General features: G+C 35.7%; 2 protein-coding genes across 5 annotated transcripts in view; one reads left to right on the top strand and one right to left on the bottom strand.

Moving 5' to 3' along the window:
• LOC126811732 (titin) overlaps positions 1 to 2,986 on the top strand; it is a 128,941-nt gene extending 125,955 nt beyond the window's left edge. For all 4 annotated transcript variants that reach the window (XM_050537588.2, XM_050537590.2, XM_050537592.2 and 1 more), the window contains 3 exons: positions 683 to 724; positions 1,413 to 1,470; positions 1,777 to 2,986. In XM_050537588.2, the coding sequence (XP_050393545.1) occupies positions 683 to 724; positions 1,413 to 1,470; positions 1,777 to 1,990 (314 nt within the window). In that variant the 3' untranslated portion in view covers positions 1,991 to 2,986. The remainder of the gene's footprint in view (positions 1 to 682; positions 725 to 1,412; positions 1,471 to 1,776) is intronic.
• Positions 2,987 to 5,536: 2,550 nt separating this feature from the next.
• LOC126810218 (uncharacterized) lies at positions 5,537 to 22,783 on the bottom strand. The gene is made up of 17 exons (XM_050535187.2): positions 22,630 to 22,783; positions 17,961 to 18,050; positions 17,277 to 17,446; positions 14,957 to 15,133; positions 14,042 to 14,207; positions 13,645 to 13,786; positions 13,079 to 13,207; positions 12,530 to 12,606; positions 12,140 to 12,328; positions 11,539 to 11,720; positions 10,991 to 11,135; positions 9,993 to 10,364; positions 9,113 to 9,421; positions 8,491 to 8,670; positions 7,742 to 7,932; positions 6,900 to 7,077; positions 5,537 to 6,558 (listed from the first exon to the last, which is right to left on the bottom strand). Exons 1-17 carry the CDS (start codon positions 22,688 to 22,690, stop codon positions 6,464 to 6,466), a joined length of 2,853 nt encoding a protein of 950 aa, XP_050391144.1. The 5' UTR covers positions 22,691 to 22,783; the 3' UTR covers positions 5,537 to 6,463.
• Positions 22,784 to 24,605: the final 1,822 nt, after the last annotated feature.

Consider the following 24,605-nt stretch of genomic DNA (forward strand, 5'->3'; position numbering starts at 1 on the left):
TGTTTGCATGCAACATCTATATTCTGAGTACTTTTTCGTTTTCATTTCTACTCTGTTCGCTTTTAGTTTATCTAATTTCAGTTGTTTTACGTTACAGAATTCTATTCTAAATTGTGTCTTGTAAAATGTGTCTTTTATGTTGCTGTCGAGCACTAATTACTTTGCTGTTTTCTTTCCTTGCAGGATGACGATACGATAAGCGCACTGGCTAGCGCTGCTTTAAGCTTGTAATCAGTATTATTTATTGTATGTTAAATGTACTTTTTATTTTAGTAAACTTATCACTTTCTTTCAGTATGTTTCGTTAATTCATGTATTGGCACCATTGATATGTTAGCACTTAGTGTGATTTATAAATGTGAAGGTGTAGACGTGTAGTGTTAGACTTGGTGACAATTCTTGTTGATATGTTAAGTGTAGACCATCATTTTATATATTAATATCAAAACCGGGCTTGACTTTGATTAACAATCATTTGCATATAAACTTAATAAATAAGATAAATCCATTTTTCTGATTTTCAGGATTTACTAATTCTTAAGAGTAATTTATAAATTTTATTAATATTAAGATAATTACTATGTTCAATGATTTAACAACGGATTTTGTTTTCAAATACTAAGTAACTTGTATTTGCAAAATGTTTAGAAAAATTTGTTAACCAGATTTTATTTGTTATTAGCTGCTGAAGGGGAGGATGTATATGAACAGGAGTATGATTCAGGTAGAGTGTAAATGTTGTGTCCGTGAAGAGTTGTCTTCCCAATCATTGTATGTCACATGCTTTATATGGCTGAAAGGCAATTTATTATATTAGTTAGTCTATATGTAGTTTTAATTTGTATATTTGTATGAAGGAGTAGAAGTGTCTGAACGCTTAAATTCCTTGGCTGAGTTACACTGCTGATATATTTCTTTAGTTGATTTTATTTCCTGTGGTATGTTTTATATTATTTTATTTCGTTCTACATAAGTTCTTATAAGAACTAAATCGTATTGGGATATTTATTAAGCTCAAGAGAATCTGGTCGTTTAAGTTTTCTATTGTTGTTTAGTTAATTTTTAGTTTTAAATACGTACTTTTTAAGTTTGTGTGATGTTTCTAGAGTTCGTGTGCCGGTAGATAGAGATCCGAATGATTTTGTTGGCGTGTTTTTGAGCTCGTAGTCTGAATGGCTGTTTGGAAGCTTTCTGAGCTTATATGAATCCCAAACTCCTGTGGTAGTGGGTTATTATTGATATGACATTTCTATATCCTTTATTGATCAAATAAATAAACAAATAATTAAATAAAAATTTCAATAAAAACGTAAAATAATTTTTGATGTTAAATACCTCTTTTCGAAATTTCTTTGTATCTATGAACTGCTTATTTGACTAGTGCTTATTCCTATAATGTTTTTTTACGCCAGATTCAGCTCAAGAGGGTTATGCTATGGGCGCTGAAGGTGACGGAGACAAAAGTACCAGGTGAATAAAGGATTTGATTCTTTGTTGATTTTTTTTTACAATGTCCAGGCACACGAATACATTATCAGACTTTGTTACACGTCACTTTCCTTAAATTCGAATTCCCTATGATTTATTCATCAACAACATACTTCATGACACTGTTACCGACGTCTGCAGTGCGTGTAGATCTTTTAGTCAGTTGAATCCAAGTTTTACCTTTATAAACGAAAGTTGGCCGCCATGTAGTAGATTTTACTTATCCTGATATGGATTGTATTCGTCTTTCCTGTTGATACCCTTTTATTACAAAATCTATATTTGTAGGCTCCTAATGAAGAAAGAAATCCACAGCAGAACTGTTATCGGTAGAGATGGACAGGAAGAAACATTTATTCTCGAAGATTCCCAAATTCAACAAGACCATAACCCACCCGAAGAACTTAAAGACAGCATGCAGCAGATTATCAGTCAATTTATGGGTACACAGCCCCAAGTGGAAGAAATTGAAGAACCCGCCTATTTGGAAGATGATGTTTAAATTATGAGAACGTTGATATCTAGTATAATATCGTGTGCTGATGTGGCGTATATTTGGCGCTTGATATTTTTTAAAACTGTGTATACTTGCCATATTTTTGAAAAGTTATTTTGACAAGACTGGTGCATTTCTTTTCTCCCAGTATCCGCATTTTTACCAGATCTGAAATTGTGTGTTTGCAGACTTATTTTCGATTTTGCCGACTTATTACGGTTTCGCAAATGATTGTAGAACACTACTAGTTTAGTTGAAGATAAATAATAAATTATCAATAATATTAGTTTTACATCCAATGCTTTGATTTTTCAATACAAATCTTCCATATTTATCACTGTAATGCGTGTTCTAAGTGACTTGTATTTGCACAAGTGGTGCAATTTTGATTATTTCATTTAAGCATTTTCCACCTTAATGCATTCGATCTTGTTTCATTGATATATTAATGTTAAAGATGTTGAATTCCTATATATGTGAATTATGGAGATTAAATATAAGTAATTAATTATTTAAATAAAATAACTATGTGTCCTAGGATTCGGACGCCCCATCTTGAATCCTAGGACACAGCATTATGTAATGTCTTTATATATTATATATTTATCATTTACCATAAAGAAAAATATTAAAAAAAATATATGACGATTGTTATTTATCACAGAAAATATTCGAATGAATTTGCATTTTTATTACTCAATAGTGGTTTAAGGGACAAACTAAGACTAACTAAGTTGCTTTTTTGTACATTTGTAGCATTACGCGAGAGCCTTTTTAAGTCACCACTACGTGAAGTAGCCTGGAGAATAATAGTTTATTAGATGTTATTGTCATTAGTTGTCTTCATCTTGTCATTATGTTATAGTTCTCTATCACTGTTAATATAACGTATATTGTATGAATACCTTGGCTGATGCATAATGTTGTGAAAATTGTGGAAAAATTCCTAACAATATTCAATAAACGCTTAAGTATGCTCTATAATTAAACATATAAATGAAAGTTTTTACTTCTCATTGATTAACCCTTGAAATCACAATCTTTGTGTTTAGCACGGGGCTTGTGTGGTAGTGGTGTGAGTTCGTGGTGGTCGCAGGGGTCTGGATCTTACTTTTATTTGTGAACGCATCGAGATGCAGAGCGTAGGAATGGTGTCTAGTCGTTCGGATGGTACATTACACCGAGCTCCCGTTTACACGTCGGCGAGCAAGTAAAAGAACGCTTGACAGTGGAATTCGAAATAAGAGTAGGTAGTAGTGCAGATGTCTAGGTAAAATTTCCCTAATAGCTTACTACATGACGTATGCCCGTCTTCATTAGCTCGGTTGGTGCAGAATAGTAGGACGTTAAAACCAATTTCACTTCACTAAATACAAGAACAATTTCCTTTTTGTCAGACTTCAGCAACAATTGAACACAACTCTATATTTGTGACTCACTCTCTCCCGACCAGTTATCGACCTGGGCTAGAACCAGAGACAACAATAATCCCAATTCTTGACACATTCTCCATTTGGCTGAATCAATCGGCGCCAATGAGTGGACACACTAGGTGAATCGTTCACCCAATTCGCCAGTCGATCGTATCACCTTTCAAGTCACATGATTAAACACATGATTGGCCAATGAATTCTATATTGCGGCGAAGCGAACATACTGTCCCTGTAGCTTGATTTGTCAGTACTGGCAGACCACAGTTCGGCAGTTTCCGCGCGAGCTGACTTGATTTCACCGGAAGCGACGACAACGATCACCGGCGCAAGATGGTGAACATGTCAACGAGATAAAAATTCATGTTATTTATTAATGCCATAAAACACATTTTTTTAAAAGCGTTAAAATTAAACCAAATGTTTTAAAGTTGAATTGAAGCTTCGTAAAACGAGATATTCATAGGCCTGCGTCATTTATTTTGCTCGGTGATATTAGCCTACTAATAATATTTTCTACTTATCTTGTAGTAACTGAATAAAACATGTCGTGTAACCGGTTTAATATTATCCGACGCCATATTGTTTATCAGCCGCGGGTCACTTGATTTGCTTCGATACAGTAACCTGACGGTCGTGCGCCGTGGTGTTGGATCTGCGGACAGATCAAGCAGGCCCACTAGGCGAATATAATTCGGCCGAATATATTAAACATGTTGATTCGGACGAATGACAGTGGACTCAGGCGAATTTCGGTGCCGATTGATTCAGCCTTGGTGGCTGCCATGTTCAATCCGTAACGTGAATCGGGCGAAGGATTCGCATAGTGTGTCCATTCAGTCGGTCGAGTCTCATTCGCTGCAATTCGGCGCCGATTGATTCGACCGAATCATTCGAAATGTGTCCACCGCTTAACTGTGAACGGTGCTTCCCTTCGAAGTGTACGTTGCAAAGGGTACTTTCACTGAATTGCAAAAAGGTCTCCACCGAACATGCAGTCCGTGCAGATTAGCCTTCGGGGAACTAACTGAAAAATAGCTGAATATCCTACGATCTTTTAACGGAAAATTCCTAGGAAACAAGGCCAAATTTATTTTAACTCTTTCGCCATCTATCTGATATAGCCGAAAACTGACTTAGGGTAACGAACATATCCTGGTAATTCCCTATACAGACACAGAAAAGTGAAATTACCGTTAGTAGCAAGATTTTAAAAGGCAGGGTATGTGTTGAATACAATAGCCGCAAGCCCCAAATTGGAGTTCGAAAAACATGTGTATTGTCCTCTTGCGTGGACGCTCTAGAGACACAGTGTTTATGTTCACGGGACGAGGAAGTACCCGGTATATTTGTTGTTTTCATCAGGCAAGAATCCTATTGATTTGCAATAAATACTTCCAGAGTTCTTATCCTCGACCTCTGTAATAATAACTTGTGGATTCTCAAGATGATAAGGTATTTCCGCGTACCTTGTATTTAGACAATGTTTATGTATGTTAATTAAATGTAGCGTTTATAATTACTTTCGAAGTTATTGACCTTGACCACATTTTAAGTTTTTATAAGGGTATTTTCGGATTGATTGTCTACGTTTTCTGATAACTTGAAATCCTACATGTGAGTCTATCATCTGATTACATTTTTTTTACAATAATTGTTAGCATTAGGGAGAACTAGAAGCCAATCATATTTTAATCTTTTCTGATAATTAGTTAATGGACTGATACTCTTGAAAAGTTTCTTGCATTGGCCGAGAAAGTTCATCCAGCGTGGTTCTCCCTCGTCTGTGATGCAGGGCGGAGGGCCTGACAATGACAGCTGTCTAGTCGTTCGGATGGTACGAAAAACCGAGGTCCCGTGTTCAAATTGGCGTGCACTTAAAAGATCCCTTGACAGTTGGAATTCGATATAAGAGTAGGCCGTAGTGCCGCTGCCCGGGCAAAATTTCCCTCATAGCACACTGTATGGCGTATGCCCGTCTTCATTAGCCCAGTTTAGGAGCAGAACAGTAGGACGTTAAACCCCATTTCGTTTCATTTTTGAAACGTTTCTATCGTCCTGTAAAAGAATATGCGACTACCACACGACTTGGCTGATGAACACATCTAAAATTTTAACAGCCTTTGAAATAAAAAATATTTTATTTATAAAAGTAAAATGTAAAAATATACAAACATATGTGTTTCGAACAGCACTCGAAGAAGTTGAATTAGAGATAAAATCACTGCTGGGTACAAAGTATATAAATTATTTCTCAAATTAATAAATTAACTTAAGAACATGGATAAACAGGGAAAGTTGGTGGTTTAGGAAACTCAAAATACTAATAGGTGGGTTTTTCTATATATTAATAATGTCTATCTTATTTTTACACATTTCAATCAGAAGAAACTGTTTACATAGGTACTGCTATGATGACCCTGTCGTATCATTTACATTGAAAAATCTGAAAAGCGCAAATCAAACAACAGACCTACAGATTTTGGTTGACATTCATGAAGCGGATTAGATGAAAATGTCTAAAAGCGCCCCTTTACAGTGCACCCGTCCCATTTCAACTGCAATGAACAACACTCAAGCAACATACCTACCGTGGCTGAGAACTAATACTTTGCAAACTGCAATAGATAAAACTACTCGTTGGAGGAATGAGACCCTTTGGAACAATTACAGTCAACTTCTAATACTGGCTTAAATCAAATCAACCGTTTTCGAATCATGTATTTGACCGCGATAGACACAGACTCTTTGATTAACGTAAAACACGTCCTGAAGTGAAATATACATGTAGTACTTGATTCCGAATAGCTGTTTCAAGATGAGGAGCCGAAAGTATAAAAAGTTAACCGAGGGTCATGGTAGTGACATAGGCACATTGGCTGGATGAGCTAAATATGGTCTTCAGAAAATCAATCGTAGTTTTGACACCGTTGATGTCAAAGAAACATTAGTATGTAATTAATCCACAGATAGAAATGTTTAATTGTATCGATATATCTATAGCGATTGAATGCTTAATTAATATTATATATTTTGTGGAATGTAAGCATTATATGTCTCTATTGATCCATCGAGATTCCCAGCTGGTATAGTGGTTAATAATGTCTTCTCGGATAGCAGCACGAGGTGATCTTTTTCCAATTCCTGAAACAGATAACACATATATATACTTACTTTAATACTTCAAAGAAATTTAAACGAATTGTCTAACGCGTGCGCGCTATATCACAAGGTCTGTCATTAAGTCAAGTGGCGTGGTTTCTATCTCACAACTTGTACATGACCAGGAGTAGGGTTGCCTGCCAAACCTCGTGGATTTTCACTGGTTTCCTCCCACTGCTAAAGACCTCTACACACAAGCGCATCATTTAAATAAAATTACACCATGTAGGCCAAGTCTAGAAATGACCCTTTTGTGTTATTTGTAAATCATTCTTCTTATTTATGAACATTTTGTGCAATTATTTGTATCGATATATACTTACCAGAAGGCATAGGTAAAACGTCTGAGGGGGCAATGACCTCACGTGTATATTTTGGGCAACCGATGCTGGACCAATCAGCAACATAAGTCTGGATAACATTTTCTACAGCATCACGTTTGCTGTCTTCATTCACAAACACTTGGACTTTTGTTACATTTTTATTGTACAGCATGGCGACCTAAAATACAAATTTAACGTACATATTTCAAGATCAGCACCTTTAACATACAACATGGACATGGTTGGAGGGGAAGGGTTGTTCGGACTTTTATCCACGTGAACTGATAACAAGAGTAGATGGCAGAGGGACTCTATGAAAACGTCACTTTAAAACAGAGTATTAAAATCGCTGTCGTGAGAAAAGAGAGCGAGCGGTACATTATAAAACAAATTCTAAATTATTCCGTAGTCAATTGTTTTATTTGTTTAGGGGATTAAGGAATCAGCCAGGCGTTAATGAATACACACGCCGGCTGTATATAGGTAATTAAGGAATAAACATTCCGAATATGCATTCGGTCACTGTGACGTCTTTTCGATAATTGGCAAAACCGTTTTTACCGGAGCGCTATTTTTACGAATTTGAGTGAAGATAGCTGAATTAATTTCGATCAGATTGGTGTGAACTTAGCTGAATTAATTTCAATCAGATTGGTGTAAACTTGACGTAAAGTGGATATAGTAACCATTGGCTACACGTAGCGAAAAGTTCCCAATTTCACTTAACCTACGTTCCTTTGCTCCGCCTACTGGGAATATGTACCCACCCATACAACGCTCCAATTCACGGCTCCAGTATTAATTAAATGTCTGCTCATAGTGTACACTGAACGTTCACATACCTCCAATGGGGCTTTGAGAGACAGCATATCATTCTCATCTCTAACCCAGAATTTAACAATGCCAGAAGCATGGATGGCATATAACCTACTCAACAATTGGAGTACTGGACTGGGATTCTCGGCTTGTGGAAAGAGCTCATTTTCCACGCTCGCCTTGGGATCGGGTCTATAAATAGCTTCAGCTGCATGAACTGGAAAAAACAGGATAGGAAAACATCATACTAAAAATAAAGATTAGGTTTATTGAACAATTACACATAGGCGTACGAGCTGGGGGGGGCGCGCCCCCCCCATTTTGGGCACCAAATGCTGGGAAAATTTGGGCACACAGTTGTATAAAAAAATATTGTGTTCTTGAATGTGTCCAATTTAACAGCAAATTTATTATTATTATGTAACATACTAAGAACCTAACTACATTTTTGGGGCACCAACCACCACCGCCCCCCCCCCCCCCAGTCAAAAATTTCCCCGTACGCCTATGCAATTACACCCTCGTTCTAATCGACAACACCCATTAAGATGATAGCTACGTAAAACCACATGACATTATTTCTTTCCACCAAGTGCTACGGAAATAGACATACGATAATAAAATGTAGCAACGAGAACAGAACTTTCCAGAGCTTATCATGAAGGCACAAATGCATTGAAACCAGAATGTGCTGTCACGCAGCGCCAGCGGCCGAGACAGAGATAATATATTTGTAATGGAGGAGCAAATATCAGCCGACAGCAGTGAAACATACCAATGAGATGAAACAAGGGAGCGTCTTCTATACAGTGACCAGATCTACATGCTCGATGACGAAGCTCCATAGAATCTCTTGGGAAGATATTGGTTACATCTGGACCATAGTTCATGAGATCAAAATTAACCCAATGTAAGAAGTTGTTACAGTTTTCACTCTTATCATCATAAATGTTCCCTAAAATAAACATGTAGTGAATAAAAGCCATATTAGTTATTTCATCAACAACATAAATGTAGTTATTTTAATGGGTTAGATGAATGAAATTAATGGGGTTTAACCACCAAGTTAGCTCCATATGGGCTAATGAAGACAGGCATAGCCATTCAGTGCATTATGAAGGAAATTTTGCTCGGAACGTGATGCTACGGCCTACTATCATTCCAACTGACAGGGGTTCTTTTACGTGCATGCCAACTGACCCCTCTGACCGATTATTATTATATTTGTAAGTAGTTATTTTCATCTATTCATCAATAGTCTCTCAACCATGAATGGCCCGTCAGGCAATATCATAGGTAACATTTATCTGCGATATCACCACTGATAAACCGTAAATATATTATACATTTAAAACATCTGTGCACACAGTGGGTGGAATTTTAACGTAAGTTTTTACCTTGCAAGCATGTTCCGCAAGTGATAAAGCATCCTTCTAATGCCTCTTTTACCTCATCGCGGTTGTGGTAGAGCCATTTTCGCTCGACTTCTTCCCAGATATGAGCTACCTCGGTTTGTCGGTGGACTAAAGTGTTTTTACAAAAGGCTGTGTCACTGACCGGAAGACAATCATCTGGATCTCCTGCTGCACGGCGACGTCTTGTTACATGAGATGGATGAGAATGTACGAAATTTGGTGACTGAAGACCAGGATGATTAGCTTGCACACAAGCTTCTTCCAAATTATCAGGATCGACAATACGGTTCTCTGGAAATACATTCATAATACAAAGTTAGAAATTAAATTGTGTGATAGCTACAGATGATAATCTGTATGCTTGAATATTTGAGCTGTTTGACATTTAATAAGTCTGTAAGATTTCAATATTATATGCTAAAATACGTTGGTATACAATAAATCTCATCTATAGTCGAGTAACACTTTCCAAAATACCAATTGGGACGAAAGAATGCTAGTTAGCCTTAAAATGGGAGAAAATCCCATTTGAAAACGGCAGACATAGATCGAATAGTGCATGGCATTTGCTCTTATTATTTAGATTATCACTGGGCGCTATTAGGATTAACTATCGAGACGACCATATATTTCTTTTTTAAATGCAGACATCAGTGGGGTTGGTATCCTTATATTAGCATGATATATGAAGGAACAGCCTCTAGTCGTTATGTTTACAATTGGCATGCAGCTAAAAGAATGATTGTGTCAGGGCCAAATTTCCCTCATAACACACTGTCCGTATTCATTGATCTAGATGTAGCAGAAATGTAGGACGTTAAACCCCATTTCATTTTAAATTTTGATTCTCATGAATACTTACGGACAGCCAGTTCAAATCTCTGTAACATATCTTCTCTATAATCAGCCAGCGATTTATATTCAGTTGGCATCTGTTCGGGGAACTTAGTCCAAACATCGAAATCAGTTCTAACATCAATAAATATTCTATCGCTATATAAACCAATACCAATTTCTTGTTTATCAGACTCGTGGAATGTTGGACCACAATATTCAACGGCCAATTTTACTAGAGTATGTAAAGGTCTTGTTTTAGTATTGCTTGCAGAATAGCGAACTTCGAAACCTGTTCCAAGGGTCATAGTGTTGTAACGTTTATCACTGGGATCAAACTTGAGTAACTGTTCTTGGGTAGACATAAAACCTCGCACAACTTCTAATTCAATTCTTGGATCTGAAGAAAATAATATATTTTAATTTATAGTAGTACCGTTTCCCAGATTTTAGTAAATTATATTTGTGTACCAGGAACTGGGTCTTAAGCGCTACTCATCTTGTTCTTCTTCAGGGTGGCACTCTTCGAATAAAGCCTAGTGTTCTGCCAATTCGAGTACGATTGACATGACACTTGGCATGTTTGTTCTTTGGACATTTGCGCATCGATTTTGGGTATGCAGTTACAATTCCAAGATGGCGTTAAAGACGTCATGCTCGGTTCCTGGTCCATAAAGTACTATAGTACTTGTCTTTCAAGTTAAGAAATTTACGCCAAAACTGTAGCTCTGTTTAACCTGGACGTCCCGGGATCAATCCCGGTGTTGCCCGAGGAAGTTCCTCGGCAATTTCCAGCGTAGTTTCCTCATTAAATTTTACAATGGAGATGAGGAATAGTCCTTGTTATACTTTTAAGAAAGACAGAACCTTTGTTAATGCCGGAACATTTGATACGAGATTCACAAGTTTCGTACCCGATGTTACTAAACAAAGAAATCGAAAGTATCTTCTTGTGGTAATCTAAAGGAATACAAGACTGTAACCACGTGTCAGTTGGCTCTTATTAATTTTAAAAAATATAAATACCTCCATCCTTGTTATGTTTGTTTAAATTATAAACCATCTGGGCATAACAACTAGCTACACGTGGTTCAAGACGGAAATAACGGATTGATGGATCCTTAGATACGAATAATCCTAGTGGTGTGTCGTCTGCTAGTAGTTCATCATGCTGAAATTATAGATGAAGTTAATGTAGTTATACTGCTTTTCTGGTCATACGATTCACTGCAAGTCATATCAACGCAACTAGACAAATGACATATAACTGGTTTAAAAGAGATGGGGCTTCACGTCCCTATGTCATATTGGGACTAACACATGGTCAATCTTATTTCAATAATTCGCATGCACGTAGAGGTGGGGGGGGGGGGCGAAACCCTACGAGATTGGGTAGGCGAACTTACCCCCTGTTACATACAAGCTTGGGATCGAAACCGCGCCACTTGACAGACCTTTGGATCGAAAGCACACGGTTCAAAAATCGACCACCCAACCCCACCTATATTGGTTTGAAACCCCAAATGGTTTTCATGCGATAATTCGCCCTCAAGTAGATCATTTAAGTAATTTACCTGATTATTTGAATCCATCAAAGGATAAGTGGCTTCGTCATCTTCATCAAAACCTTTGGGAAGTGAATACAACTGTTTATCAGCTGCTGGAGGTTCAACTCGGAGGAGTTCAATATTAGGGAAGGCTATTTTTTGGGCCGTGTTACCATACATCTTTTTTACAGCAATTATTACCTTGTCACCTGTAATGTTATCATTTAAAAAATTGAAAATATTCTCAAAAGTTTGAAAAATCTTTATTCTCAAAAGTTTAAAAATCATTAGTCACAAAAGTTTTAAAAAATTTTAGTCTCAAAAAAGTAAAAATATTCTCCAAATGTTCTCAAAGGTTTATAAACATTCTCAAAAACATGATGTTTTAGAGAATGGTCCAAAGAAGGTGTGAATTTAAGCTCAGATATTATATTAGCATTTGAGGATTCAATAATATAGCTAACACATTTTGTGCTTTACAATATTTCATTGGGCTGAATAACATTTCATGGCTAGGCTGACTAAGCGGAACAACCGCTAAAAGCAAGTCCTAAGACAAACAACCCAAAAGAATTTTTGAAAAGAACTGAAATTCAGTCTGATGTACAGTTTCTTTGAATGAACTTACCTTCATTTTTCACAAAGTCGGCCTTAGCACATATTGCCAGCTGGGCAAGTTTCTGTATTTTTGCTGGATCTACCCCAGACGCAAGTGTAGCTACAACCATTCGACCCTCGGTGTGCAGTGAAGTTACATCAAAATCTGCTTCATGACCTTCATACTTCTCATCAAAGGCTTTTTCAATCTTTAGTTTTTCTGAAATTAGATGCGGTTTTGAAGCATGGATATTCCCCAAAGAAGACAATAACTTTTAACACCAGTAATAGAGAAACATTAATTCGAAATTTTAAAGGTTTTCTTGCTGTCGTTACCCGATTTTACCGAATCCACCTACTGGATTTTGCATTTTAACTACCGATAAAGATTGATTGCGTTTGATTTTAATATTTATCTTACCATTATCTGCTCTCACCATTTTCTGAAGACGATTAACAACATTATACATTCTCTGACTCATCAACCTAGCCGTACACCTGGAAAAATAAAATAAAAGTAGTTACAGGTGTTGTGTACGAGGTATGTTATGCTTCTTAATATTTATACAACGGCTCTTAATTTCTCCTTTCTTTTATATTTAGATGACAATATGTTCATGCTCCGAGCCACTATGTCTTGATGAGTATGGTGCTGGCTCACTAACCAGGAATACACTGGTTCGCACACGGTGTTCAGCGAGGAAGTTCCTTGTAGACCTTGTAGTTTTCGTTCCTGGTCGTTCCTGCACGTAATAAAACAACCCTTTCATGACGTATACCAGTCTTCATTAGCCCGGTTGGATTTTAAAGACTATTTCTGTTCACTATTTTGAAAAGTTGTAATAAACCACTTGGCACTTAAATTTATTTTAACAACCCAATCATTTTATCAGTCAAAGTTCGCTTTACTTCATATAATTCTTACATATGGTTCTTATTGGGGTTACTCCATTCAATGACTTATAATTACCTTTGGTTGAGAGAGTTTCCCACTGGTCCAGCTCCACAGTCAACACATGGTGTTCCTGGTTTGCCACACCATGCAGCAGACTTTTCAGCATTGACAAAATCTATATTCCTTCCTTGATATTGAACTAGACTGAAATATACACCAAAGAATAATCTAGTCAATTTAAGATGACTCATGAATAAAGAAGCAATAATATGTGTCCTGTTATGAAACGTACAAATTAGACAGTTTGGTCTGAAAAAGAGGGCCTTTGCACCACGGGATTGGGGGTACATATTGTTTATCTCACTTTGTTGCGTCTCGTTGGTTCAGTGTAGTCTGAAAAAAGAGGACCTTTACATGATTGAATGTATATATCATGTATCTCCCTTTGTTGCGTCTCGTGGTTTCGGTGTGGCCTTTGCACCAAGAAATTGCATGTACATAATATTATCTCGTAGGTCGAGAGTGGTCTGAACAATAGGGCCTTTACTTCGCGACATGCAATTTACATATAATCAATCAAAAACAAGAAATAGGACTTGCTAACGATAGGCTACGGACATGCAAGAAACTAAAATACTCACGTGGAAAAGTCAGCGTCCGAATCTCTGGTAATAGGAGCATCAACATCACCAACAACTTCTTGTGGTGTAGTCACATCAGAAGGGTAAATCTGGCCATTCTGTAGAACCTTTACTTTACTACAATCGGGTGAACCGATTGGATCTGTAATAAAAATAACATTAATCACCCAAAACCATAATAACTCAATATTCTTTAATTTGCTTGGATGTAATTGTTACTTGGCCATCCATTTTAGTATCTCTCTCTCTGGTGATTTTTGTGCAGACATCTATGATACAGTTAAGTGAAACGTATGTACCTGACCCAAGAATTTTGTTAAGAATACGAAGCCATAAAGAGACACTGCTTACATTGAGCTATAGCACAAATCTATATACATGTAGATAAGATATTTACCAAGTCCTAGATCAATCTGGTCCAGACACCAAGATTTAAACACTTCCAATGTCATGCGCGTGTAGCCGTCAATACCAAAAAATGGAGCTGCATTCTGTGTACTCGTCATATGAAGATGTACAGCATTATCGCCGACCATTACAACGCCGAGACTTCTCTGAAGACGCTATAATATAAAGTAATAACAGATTAGTATTTGTTATTTATATTTAACCGAGAAAAATGAATGATTCGAGGTGCATTGTGAAAAAAAACTACATGTGGATTTCTGAAATCATTCAACAGTGTATGAGTCAGTGCTAATAATATTTAATTATTTCAAAGAGCAGGATTCTTTTAATCTAACGGGTTCTTTTAATCTAACTACTATTATCACCATGTTGGAAACTGCTGTTAAATCATTACTCACTGCTCATAGCAGTGGAGAAAGCTTATCATTATCGTTAATAATAAAATTGTCAACATGATGAAGAGAGTATTTGACATCTCAAATTTAATCAGACCAAAATAAAAGTTGCAAATTCATTACATATAAAAAAGATGTTAAAAAATATAAAGGTATCAGCACTTCTCTCTAGTGTTCATATTGAATGCACATTTTACTTTTGAAACTGATTAATGTTTTGACTAGTTTAATGTTTTCAGATTTCCAGGAACTGCGAATCTTACAAATCAATATATTTTTATTTTATGTGTTTGTTTCTTTTTCAATAATAAATGATTTTGTTGAATCAATATTATCAAATCCCCCCCCCCCTCCTCAAAAAAAAAAAGATTAGATTTAATTAGCATCGAATTGCGGATTGCAAGAGATCAGTTCGGATAGCTTCGACCAAATTTGTGTGAGTACTACACTTATTATTATGTGATCGTGTATTTGTTAAAATGTGTGAGTAGAGTACAAGTGAATCTTACTTCAAACATAACTGGACAATGTTTTAAAGCTGCTGTGGCTATTTGTTCAGTTTGTGCTCCACCGACACCAGGTTTAAATGTGAGGGTAACACCAGTTCCACTACGACCATATCTCTCTTGTTTGCCGTTTCTGTTACCGGTATCAGCCTTGGTCAGAAATCCATTGTAGACCATCAACTAATTAACATATAAACGCACATGGTAAAAACATAACCACTAATCAAATGTATTCGACGATTCTATTTAAATTAGACATTCTACAGACACCGTTTAGTAAATGAGTCAAATTCCTGTATATAAATATAGTTGCTTCTCATGAATAAAGTATTAAAGATTACATTGCCAAACCAATTAAATCGCCAGGACCAGGGCCCTGTTTTGTAATAATATTGCTAGAATTTTTGCTCTTGAAATTAATGGGAGCAGTATATTTCATTAATTAATATCTTTGGTGGCAAGTTATTAAATCCACATATATGTAGAATTGTAATAAAATCAACTTAGTGAGTAAGTGACAGTTGACACATAAAAAGAGTTACAGAACCAAAACATAGCTGGCTGTATGTGTCAATAAAATACCACGAGATTACACGTGAGTGGAAATATTATAATTGCATCATTTGGCTTAATTTAACCAATCATATCAGAAATTGCCCAGGTTCAGGGCCATGAAAAGGCTTTCTGTGCGTGATATGCATGAGCTCTATAAAAGAAGGGGGGTTGGGTGGCTGAATGGTTAGCACGTGCGCGCTGTATCATAAAGCCTGTCAATGAGTCAACTGGCGTGGTTTCGAATCCCCGGTTGTACGTGACAAAGAGTAGGGTCGCCTGTCCAACCTCTTGGGTTTTCTCCGGGTCCTCGTGGACGTTTAACCCCATTTCTCTCTCTCTCTCTCTATATATAAAAAAATCATAGTAAACTTTTAAGTCAGACTTTCATTAGATTCCGGAGAGATTACCATCTGGGTGCAGTTTCTATTCAGCAGACTCGCCTAAATCGAGTCTGGCTGAATGAAGTTTGAGAGAATGACTTTATTATTGTAATCTATATTATGCTTATCCATGTATCCAGCTGATATATAAAATGTAAAAACGAACTGTTGCATTGTTATTCCTGGTAAGACAAACGTCTTAAGAAAACAGTAAAAAGTAAATACACAACGTGAAGCAGAAGTAAAGACGGCTAGAGGCAAATTCTAGACGATCACAAGGCTACAGAAATATGTAGTAAGAAAAGATGCATGGGCCGTATGTAAGATGTGGCGACCGGTTTGTGTGGTCCGCTCTCCACGTCTGACGAAAGGCCCATGGTGCTACAGTTTCTCGAAATTTTAACTAAAGATAAAATCCAAATTTTGGTAGATACTTCAATTTTGATTGGTTAAGCACTAAAATCAATCTAATATCCAATCAAATTACTAAAATTTAACATCATAAAAGTGCCCCAGGGCACTATCATGATAAAAACTTGCTGATCGTCATTTGAAAGTAGTTTAATCCCTTGCAAACTACAATATTGTAAAAGTTGGATCTTTATACAAACATGGCCCAATTCTGTTCAGTAATTATAAAGATATGATACATTGAAAGTGTGGCAACACTCAGCATCATATAATGGCGATATAAACAGGAATAGCTAGAGCAAGCAAGCGCCACCGTTCAATCCTCGAGAAAACCTTTGATAGGCCACTTTATAACCCGACTGAATCCAAGGCGGGGGATTATCTAAGGTTAATCTTTTGATTTTTATTTCTATATTAAACATACATTATGCAAGAGCTAAATCTGCCTATTGCAGGTCTTTCTTTAGGACTGAAATGTTATCTAAATTATTAAATAGACATATATTAACTTATCCAGACCACAATCAACTCGCAATGTCATCGCTAGCCTGCGATGTTTATTGGATTAGGTTCCGATTTGCTTTTCGACTTCCATTATTGCACACGTCTTGTTAAACACACAAAGGCTAATATCTTCGCTCGCAATAGAGTAATTTAAATGAAATTTTCAAATTATTCATTTTACATTACCTATTTTCGAACTATTATAGCAAGAATGACTAGCTCTTTATCTAAATCTTACATAATGTATCTTTAATATTAATAAAACCAGATGTCGTAGGCCTATGAACGATAAGATTTTAAAAAATAAATGGCCATCCTTACTTATACGCTTTCGTCTTGATTTTGTAAATCACCCATTACTTTTTGAACACATGATATAAATGCTGGGTGTGCTACTTTAATATTAATAAAGCCAGATGTCGTAGACCTATGAACGATAAGATTTAAAAAAAAACATGGCTATTTTTACTTACGCTTTTGTCCTGATTTTGTAAATCCATCATTACTTTTTGAACACATGATATAAATGCTGGGTGTGCTCTAAAATATCTAGAATTAGCTGATTTAAAATCTTGTACTAGAACACTCAATGATAACCTCTTCTTCTCATTACCATCAACACCAGCATCAAACAAATAACTACCTACAAATATAATAGTAGTCGTTCGGATGTGACAAAAAAAAACGAGGAAAAGTGTCCGTACAAATTATCACCCATGGCACACTGTATGGCGTTTAAACAGCATTGAGTTACATTGAAGCCGTTATTGTTTTTAATACCATTTAAAAAGAGTCGGATGGGCCACCACCGTGAGAGTAACACAACGAGGAAATGGTACGGTGACATTGGCTCAGTGAGTAAAGGCGCTGGGTCACTAACCTGGACGCCCCGTGTCGGATCCCTGTGTAGGCCGAGAAAGTACCTGTGGATTTTCCGGCGAGGTTTCAATTTGCCAGTGTAGCAGACAAGGAACGTTGTCTAGTCGTTCGGATGGAACGGAAAATCGAGGTCCCCTGTAGATAAGAGTAGGCCGTAAAGCCGATGGCCGGGAAATATTTCCTTATAGCACACTGGGTGGCGTATGCTCGGTTGGTATAGAGCAGTAGGGCGTTGAATCACATTTCATTTCTTTTCATTCAGTAGAACTCTTACATACCTGTATTTTCTACGTCATCATAATCGGAAGGATTGGGCAATGCATCTTTATTCACCGTTTGGAAACTTACTCCAGATTCAAATACAATTTCTGAAAAATAAAGATTTTATAACTGTCAATCACAGACATCTTAACAACCTTACTTGATTAAAGACAAGATGACAGGGTTGTTAATAACACACTTCATTATTATTTTATCTTCTTTGATCTTGGATGGTCTTGGTTAAGAAATTCCCCGGTACCTTCCATTGTGTTTTCCTTTTGTCAGTGGTACAATACTGAGGGATTGACAAGGAACAGTGTCTCCTCGTTCAAATGGGACGAAAAACCGAGGTTCCGTGTACATGCCGTCAGGGCACATTATTCCCCTCATAACCGTCTAAATTAGCTCAGTTGGTGCAGAAAAGTAGGACGTTAAACCCCATTTCATTTTATTTTTGGGTGGAGAATGTACACTGGCATATAATCGTCTAAATTAGTTCACTTGGTGAAGAAAAGTAGGACGTTAAACCCCATTTTATTTTAGTTTTGGGTGGAGAATGTACACTGGCATATAAACGTCTAAAGTAGGACGTTAAACCCCATTTCATCTTATTTTTGGGTGGATAATGTATACGCTGGCTGCATATACATGTATTTTCACATAAAGATAAAAACTATAGAGAATCCTAGTATTATAATGGTAATAATATTGAGAATTGTTGGTATTTCGTTCTTTCAATATATCATTCGTTCATTATTCATTCTTTCATTTAAACATTTCTATTTTTCTTATGTTTCTATTAATCCTGCGTTGTTAATTAGACGTTAAGCTACTTATCTAATGACTGATCGTTGACAGCTGACACATTAATGAGTTTAATTACTATCTTATTGTTTATTTTATTGCATTGTCTTGTATAGTTTAATCTCTCCTCTTTCATTGTTATTAGTAACCTTGGTGTATATAAATACCGATTTGTACCCTCTATTAAGGCTCATTGATACAGGTATACAATTATATTATATTACTTTAAATCTATTTACACCCATGAGTGTCAAGGTCGATTTAGGCTTATTAGGGAATTATTCATTTGCCGTCTTTAATAAACATATATACATTTAAATAAAATATACATTCTTTAAAATACAAAAAAAATAAAATATCTAAAATAAAATATTTGTGCATATTTCGTCAATATGCACTGTTACAGTATAAACATCGCTCAGAAATAAGCAGTAATTGTATTCAATGGCATTCCGTCATGTTTATATCCAGTTAATTTACCAAATACAAGTGACACAAAAACATAACGGCCATTTATATGAAATACAATAATTCTTCGTTAAAGGAACACTTTGGAATCTTAAAATAGACGAAAATGAGTATAAAAGCACACATTAATGGTATATTGGATATAAAGTGATTTATATTCAATTAAAAAAATGATAGTAATTTCTGTCAATTATGTTCGGTCAAATACGTGAACAGTCCAAACTGAACGGCAGTAGTTTACGTCTGCTTAATCCGATCTCACGTTTTTATTTTTTGTTTTGTCGTTTGTTAATCAGCCATTAGGCCTACTTCGGCATTGTCTTGTAGGATACATTCTTCTCTGGCACCCGAAAACATAGTCTACACGACTCGTGTAGTGATTTTAAAATGTTCATTGTGTTTTAATTATTGGATATTGGGTTCCTATATTTTCACGTCAAGATAACAACACCAATATTGATTGAAATCGACCAATATTTAATTCTAATTCGTGTTTTTAATTTTGATTATAATAGGAAAAATTGTCTGTGAATTGCCTTAAGTATAGCCTGTCGCGTTCATATAAAACTTGTCACCGTTTCATTAAAATCAGAAGAAACAATATCGATTCAATTGCTAAATAAAAAAAACAACATTTGTGAGATATTTCATATATAGAATGAAATATAAACCCAGACATAATAATACTTTATAATATTAGTCTCCACCCATTTATTTCATGTAACAATTGCTTTTGACAAGTTTAAAAATTGTCTTGATCGTTCAGAATATAATTATATTTATAACCAGGAAGAAGAAGTGTATCTCTTTGTGTTTCATTTTAAAGGGAGTATAAAGCTTATACTCGGTGGGTAAAGCCTTGGTTAACTAACCATAAAGAGGTCCTGGTTTCGAATCTGGTGATGGGGTGGTTTCCCTTTTCAGTAGTGAAGCTAGGCAAGGAACAGCGTTTAGTCGATCGTTTGGGATGGAAACCCAAAGCCCCCTATACACTTTGGTTTATACATTAAAGGATCCTTGACAGGTGGAATTCGATGACGAGTAAGCGGAAGGCCGGAAAGGCCACTGTCCGCACAAAATTTTCCCAATAGTTCAACTGAAATAATAATCTTTCTATATACATGAAACATTTTGAAAGTTTACAGTTTTATTACTAATTACTATTGCATTGTCTTGTAGGAGATGTTTTTCTTTGTTCATTACAAATGGCCCCCGAAACCATAGAAATAAACGACTCGTGTAATAATTTTAAACTGTTTATTATGCCTCAATATTGGATATTATGGTCCCATATTTTCACGGTAAGATAATAATATCAATATTGATTGAACTGGGCCAATATTGAATTTTAATTCGTGTTATTAATTTCGAATTTTAAGGAAATTATTGATTTTGAGGTTAATTAGCTCCTTAAATAGAAACATGAAAAGGCATGTCATATCAGGGTAATTCATATATTACAGTTTGTAGTTTATAATATGACAAATGAAATGTTCTTTTACATTTTATTATAGTTTCTAGTTTATAATATGACAAATAAAATGGTCTTTTACATTTTGGTCGATCAACTAATATTGTTAATACCGGTCATTATCTATATCCCAGTTTTACGCTTTGTATATATTTAATGTGATTGATATAATACCCCTATTGTAAGCGTTTAGACTCTGTTTTTGTGATCGTGAGTTCACGTACTCAGGTACCACATACGTGTACACTGTCAATATAGTTACACAATATCAACAAACGCTGTTATTGAGCAAATATATATAAATTTATTTACCGTTTAAACCATGATAGATACTGAAAATAAATCAAAGGTTCAATTCAAGATCCCATAAATTATAGAGACCTCCGCCTTTCAGTAAAAAAAAAGAAAAAGAAATAAAATGAATAGATAGGTTAATAGATAGATATTCACAAACTCCATGCTTCACTAAACATGGTATCAAATGATTTTTTAAATCCACCCGATGTTTTTTTAATAATAGGCACTGCCAATTATATGTTCGAGTGGAGAGTTTTTTTTAAATGCAAAATTACAACAAATATTGTTATGTTAGATAAGGAAGAGGTATCATGTGAACAAAAAAATGCTAAGTATATCCTGTTTCGTGCACGACACAGGTCACCACCATTGAAACTGTCGTGATGTTTGACATAAAAATATGAGGTTATAAGACTTATAGTGGTCAACGGTAAGCTGCCATGGAAATCAACACTAAAGAAGAGATATACACAGAAATGTAAATTATAATTATTGTGGTGGGGTGGATGACGCTTTGTATAGAAAGATCTATCATTTGGTCAAGTGGCGTGGTTTCGATCGTGTGCATGTACGTGACAGGGAGTGCCCCCCCCCCCCATTCCACACAAACACTCGTAAAGATATTGCTTGTTAAAGCAAAACCACCAACGTCATAAACGATTTTGGGCTTTAGAATTAAAAAGAAAACGTCGATTTATATCATGGTTTCAATAAGTATGTAAGAGCGATCATATTTAGAATACCATGTCAAGTAGATGTTATTGGTGCGTTGTTGTAGTTAATTTAATAGACCATGACCGATCGCACCTACTTCTTTTTACTTATATACTTTTTTAGTACTGTTACACGAGTATATACTAATAGTTTATATACAGTGGAACGTATATCCGTGTACATATCTTAGCTTAAAGTTGGTCCATTGTACTGTTTTTGTCAATAAGCTTTTGACTCACTGGTCGATTTTCTTTAACGAATATACAGCATTTAATAAGGAATAATGCGTTGTATTGTGAGTTTACATTCCTCTGTTGTATTCTTTTATTTAGTTCACCTACATGTAGAAATATATATTAATGTTGGTGTACTTAAGGTTATAAAAGTTCGTTTTTGTCAATACTTTTCTCAATTGACCCCCCACCACCACCCCCGAATCACCCTGTAACTCCAGATCACTTGTCTGGTTCATTATATTTTGTATATTGTATGCTGTCTTCAAAGGACGTTTCGATGCAATAAAATGCTATTCAATTCTACGGAATAATTAATTCTTGTAACGTTTTCTATAGACGTCTGTCTTTCCTTTATACTGATCTTTCAACATTTACCACTCTAAATTTGGATAATAAATTCATTTATATTTCGTACCCCGTGTTAAAGTGCCGATACACTTGGAAATTCTGAGGATTGTAGAAAGGTACGTATCATGACTGGGAAGGCTTAAGAGAAGCTGGGTCGAAATAGTGTTATTTTAGAATAGCTCAGACAATTTGTCTTGACTACGGCTCATTTCGGAGAAAAACAGTAGACTATATTCTCTATAAATACTTCCTTAAATGACATAATGGTGACGGTTGTATAACTACTATAACATCAATCCACAACAACAACATATTAAAAGTTTATAAATAATATACATTATACCCTACCTTCACTATATACAATATCCAATATTAAGAGTAAAATAAGACAGATCCGGCTAGGATCCATGTTGACTGTCAACTGAACTAGGATATAAAAACTAAATAAACTACGTAATGCGAGGTGTGTGTATATGTATATGTAAATAGCTTTAATAAGAGCCCGCGGTCAAGTGTCGACATTATCCAGTCACAAATAAGAACACGAGAAGATGTATCCTGTTTGTGCTTGTAACGTTGTTCCGCTTGACAGATTATATTGTCTCGTGTCTTAATGTAATGTAATCGTCACGCCCGACGGAATGTTATCTATATTGTTTGGGGGTGGGGGCGATCAGCGTAGCGACCCAAATTGGGCTCCGGGACAATTTAAACTGATAAAAACATATTTGGGGTACTTTTAGACTCATCGAACCCCCGCCACACCCTTTTTTCCCACATTGATACCCAGACCATAACTATGTAAAATCTGTTATTTATTTTTAAAAATATGGGACAGTAATTTGACCGAGTTAAACGCGCGGACCGGCGTAAACTTTTGTCAAGGCGGGGGGTCTCACTGTTAACATGCCTTATAGTCGTTTTTTTCTATGGATGTAGATATGAAAAGGCTCGCAATAAAATAAACGGAATAACTAATAATATATAACTTAAATTACAAATAAACGGTCACAGCAGACAATATAGAAAGCAATTGAATTAAGGAAAACGTTTGGCGACAAAGTAAGCAGTCAGGATAATATCAAGCCGGTTTTAAAGATACATTATGGAAGATTAGATAAAGAGCTGACAATTCTCACTATAATAGTTAAAAACTAGATAATGTAAGGATAATATACTGAAAATTCCAGTCAAATCGATATATAGTGTTTGAATATAAGGCCTAGTCTAGATCATCATTACTAAAGTCGTTACGATAAAAAACATAGTCTCGATTATCCATTTTTGGATTAAATCATCAATGAGCGTTGAGCAGCAAATCAGATTCAAATCCAGAGAAAATCCGACACATAAGATGACATCGAGAGTTGATTAAGGTCTTTTCATGTTAACAAATGTCTAATTAATAGTTTATATAAACTTTCAGGCACAAAGAAAGACCTGCAATAGACAGATTAAGCTCTTGCATAATGTATGTTTTATTCACCTGCTCTATCCAGACACGCATTTTCTTTGTACGAAGCACTGGTGTAACAAAAATGTAGTCATTCGTTTGAAGCAATCCCGAGATGGACTTTTAATATTTCTAAAATAAATTACACAATGATTGCATACTTATAGAATTAAAAAAATAACAGGCGTCATCGGACGTTGACCTTTTAAGTGGATTACAGGTATGATGTCCTGTTGGCATTTTCCAGTGTTTGTCAGAGCAATGGTTCTCACGCGTTACCAAAGTCACATTGAAAAGAAAATTGTTACCAGTAGCCAATGACGTCCATTGACATTTCTTCTGGAATATGGGGTTTAACGGTATGATTCACTGTAGATTTCTGAAAGGCAGAGATACATTAAATGTTTGCCAGGGCGGCGGTTCTCAAGTGTTACAGGAGTGACACTGTAGATATTAACCAGGGCAGTGGTCTCTTATGTTTAGAATGAGATTACAGGTGCAATAGATTTTGGCCAGCTCAGTGGTTCTCCAGGGTAACAGAAGTCACACACTATAGATATTTTCCTGGGCTGGAAACTAAAGGAGCAACACACTGCAGATATCTATGACCGACATATAAGTCATATGATTTCTATATATTAAAAACCAATGTTACTTTTCCCATTCTGGTAAACATATCTTTGACAACATTAATATATTTTAAATATATTTTATTTACCTAATTATTTCTCAAGTAAGATACGTGTTGAATTAAACAGACACTGGCATGAGTGATATATTGTTCTTATAAAAACACATAGTCACTATGTTTAAAAATAAAGCTGAATATTTTACTACATCAACCCCCTGTGCAATCCTCTGCAGAGTGGAT

The sequence above is a fragment of the Patella vulgata genome, chromosome 2, assembly GCF_932274485.2.
Source record: "Patella vulgata chromosome 2, xgPatVulg1.2, whole genome shotgun sequence".
Classification (NCBI taxonomy): domain Eukaryota; kingdom Metazoa; phylum Mollusca; class Gastropoda; family Patellidae; genus Patella; species Patella vulgata.

Excerpts from the sequence above, each read along its gene's own strand:
- LOC126810218 (XM_050535187.2), bottom strand. The coding sequence starts at position 22,690 with ATGGATCCTAGCCGGATCTGTCTTATTTTACTCTTAATATTGGATATT. Across the intron at positions 9,422-9,992 it reads GAGATTTGAACTGGCTGTCC|AGAACCGTATTGTCGATCCT; the intron begins GTAAGTATTCAT and ends ATGTATTTCCAG. Across the intron at positions 8,671-9,112 it reads TTGCGGAACATGCTTGCAAG|GGAACATTTATGATGATAAG; the intron begins GTAAAAACTTAC and ends TGTTTATTTTAG.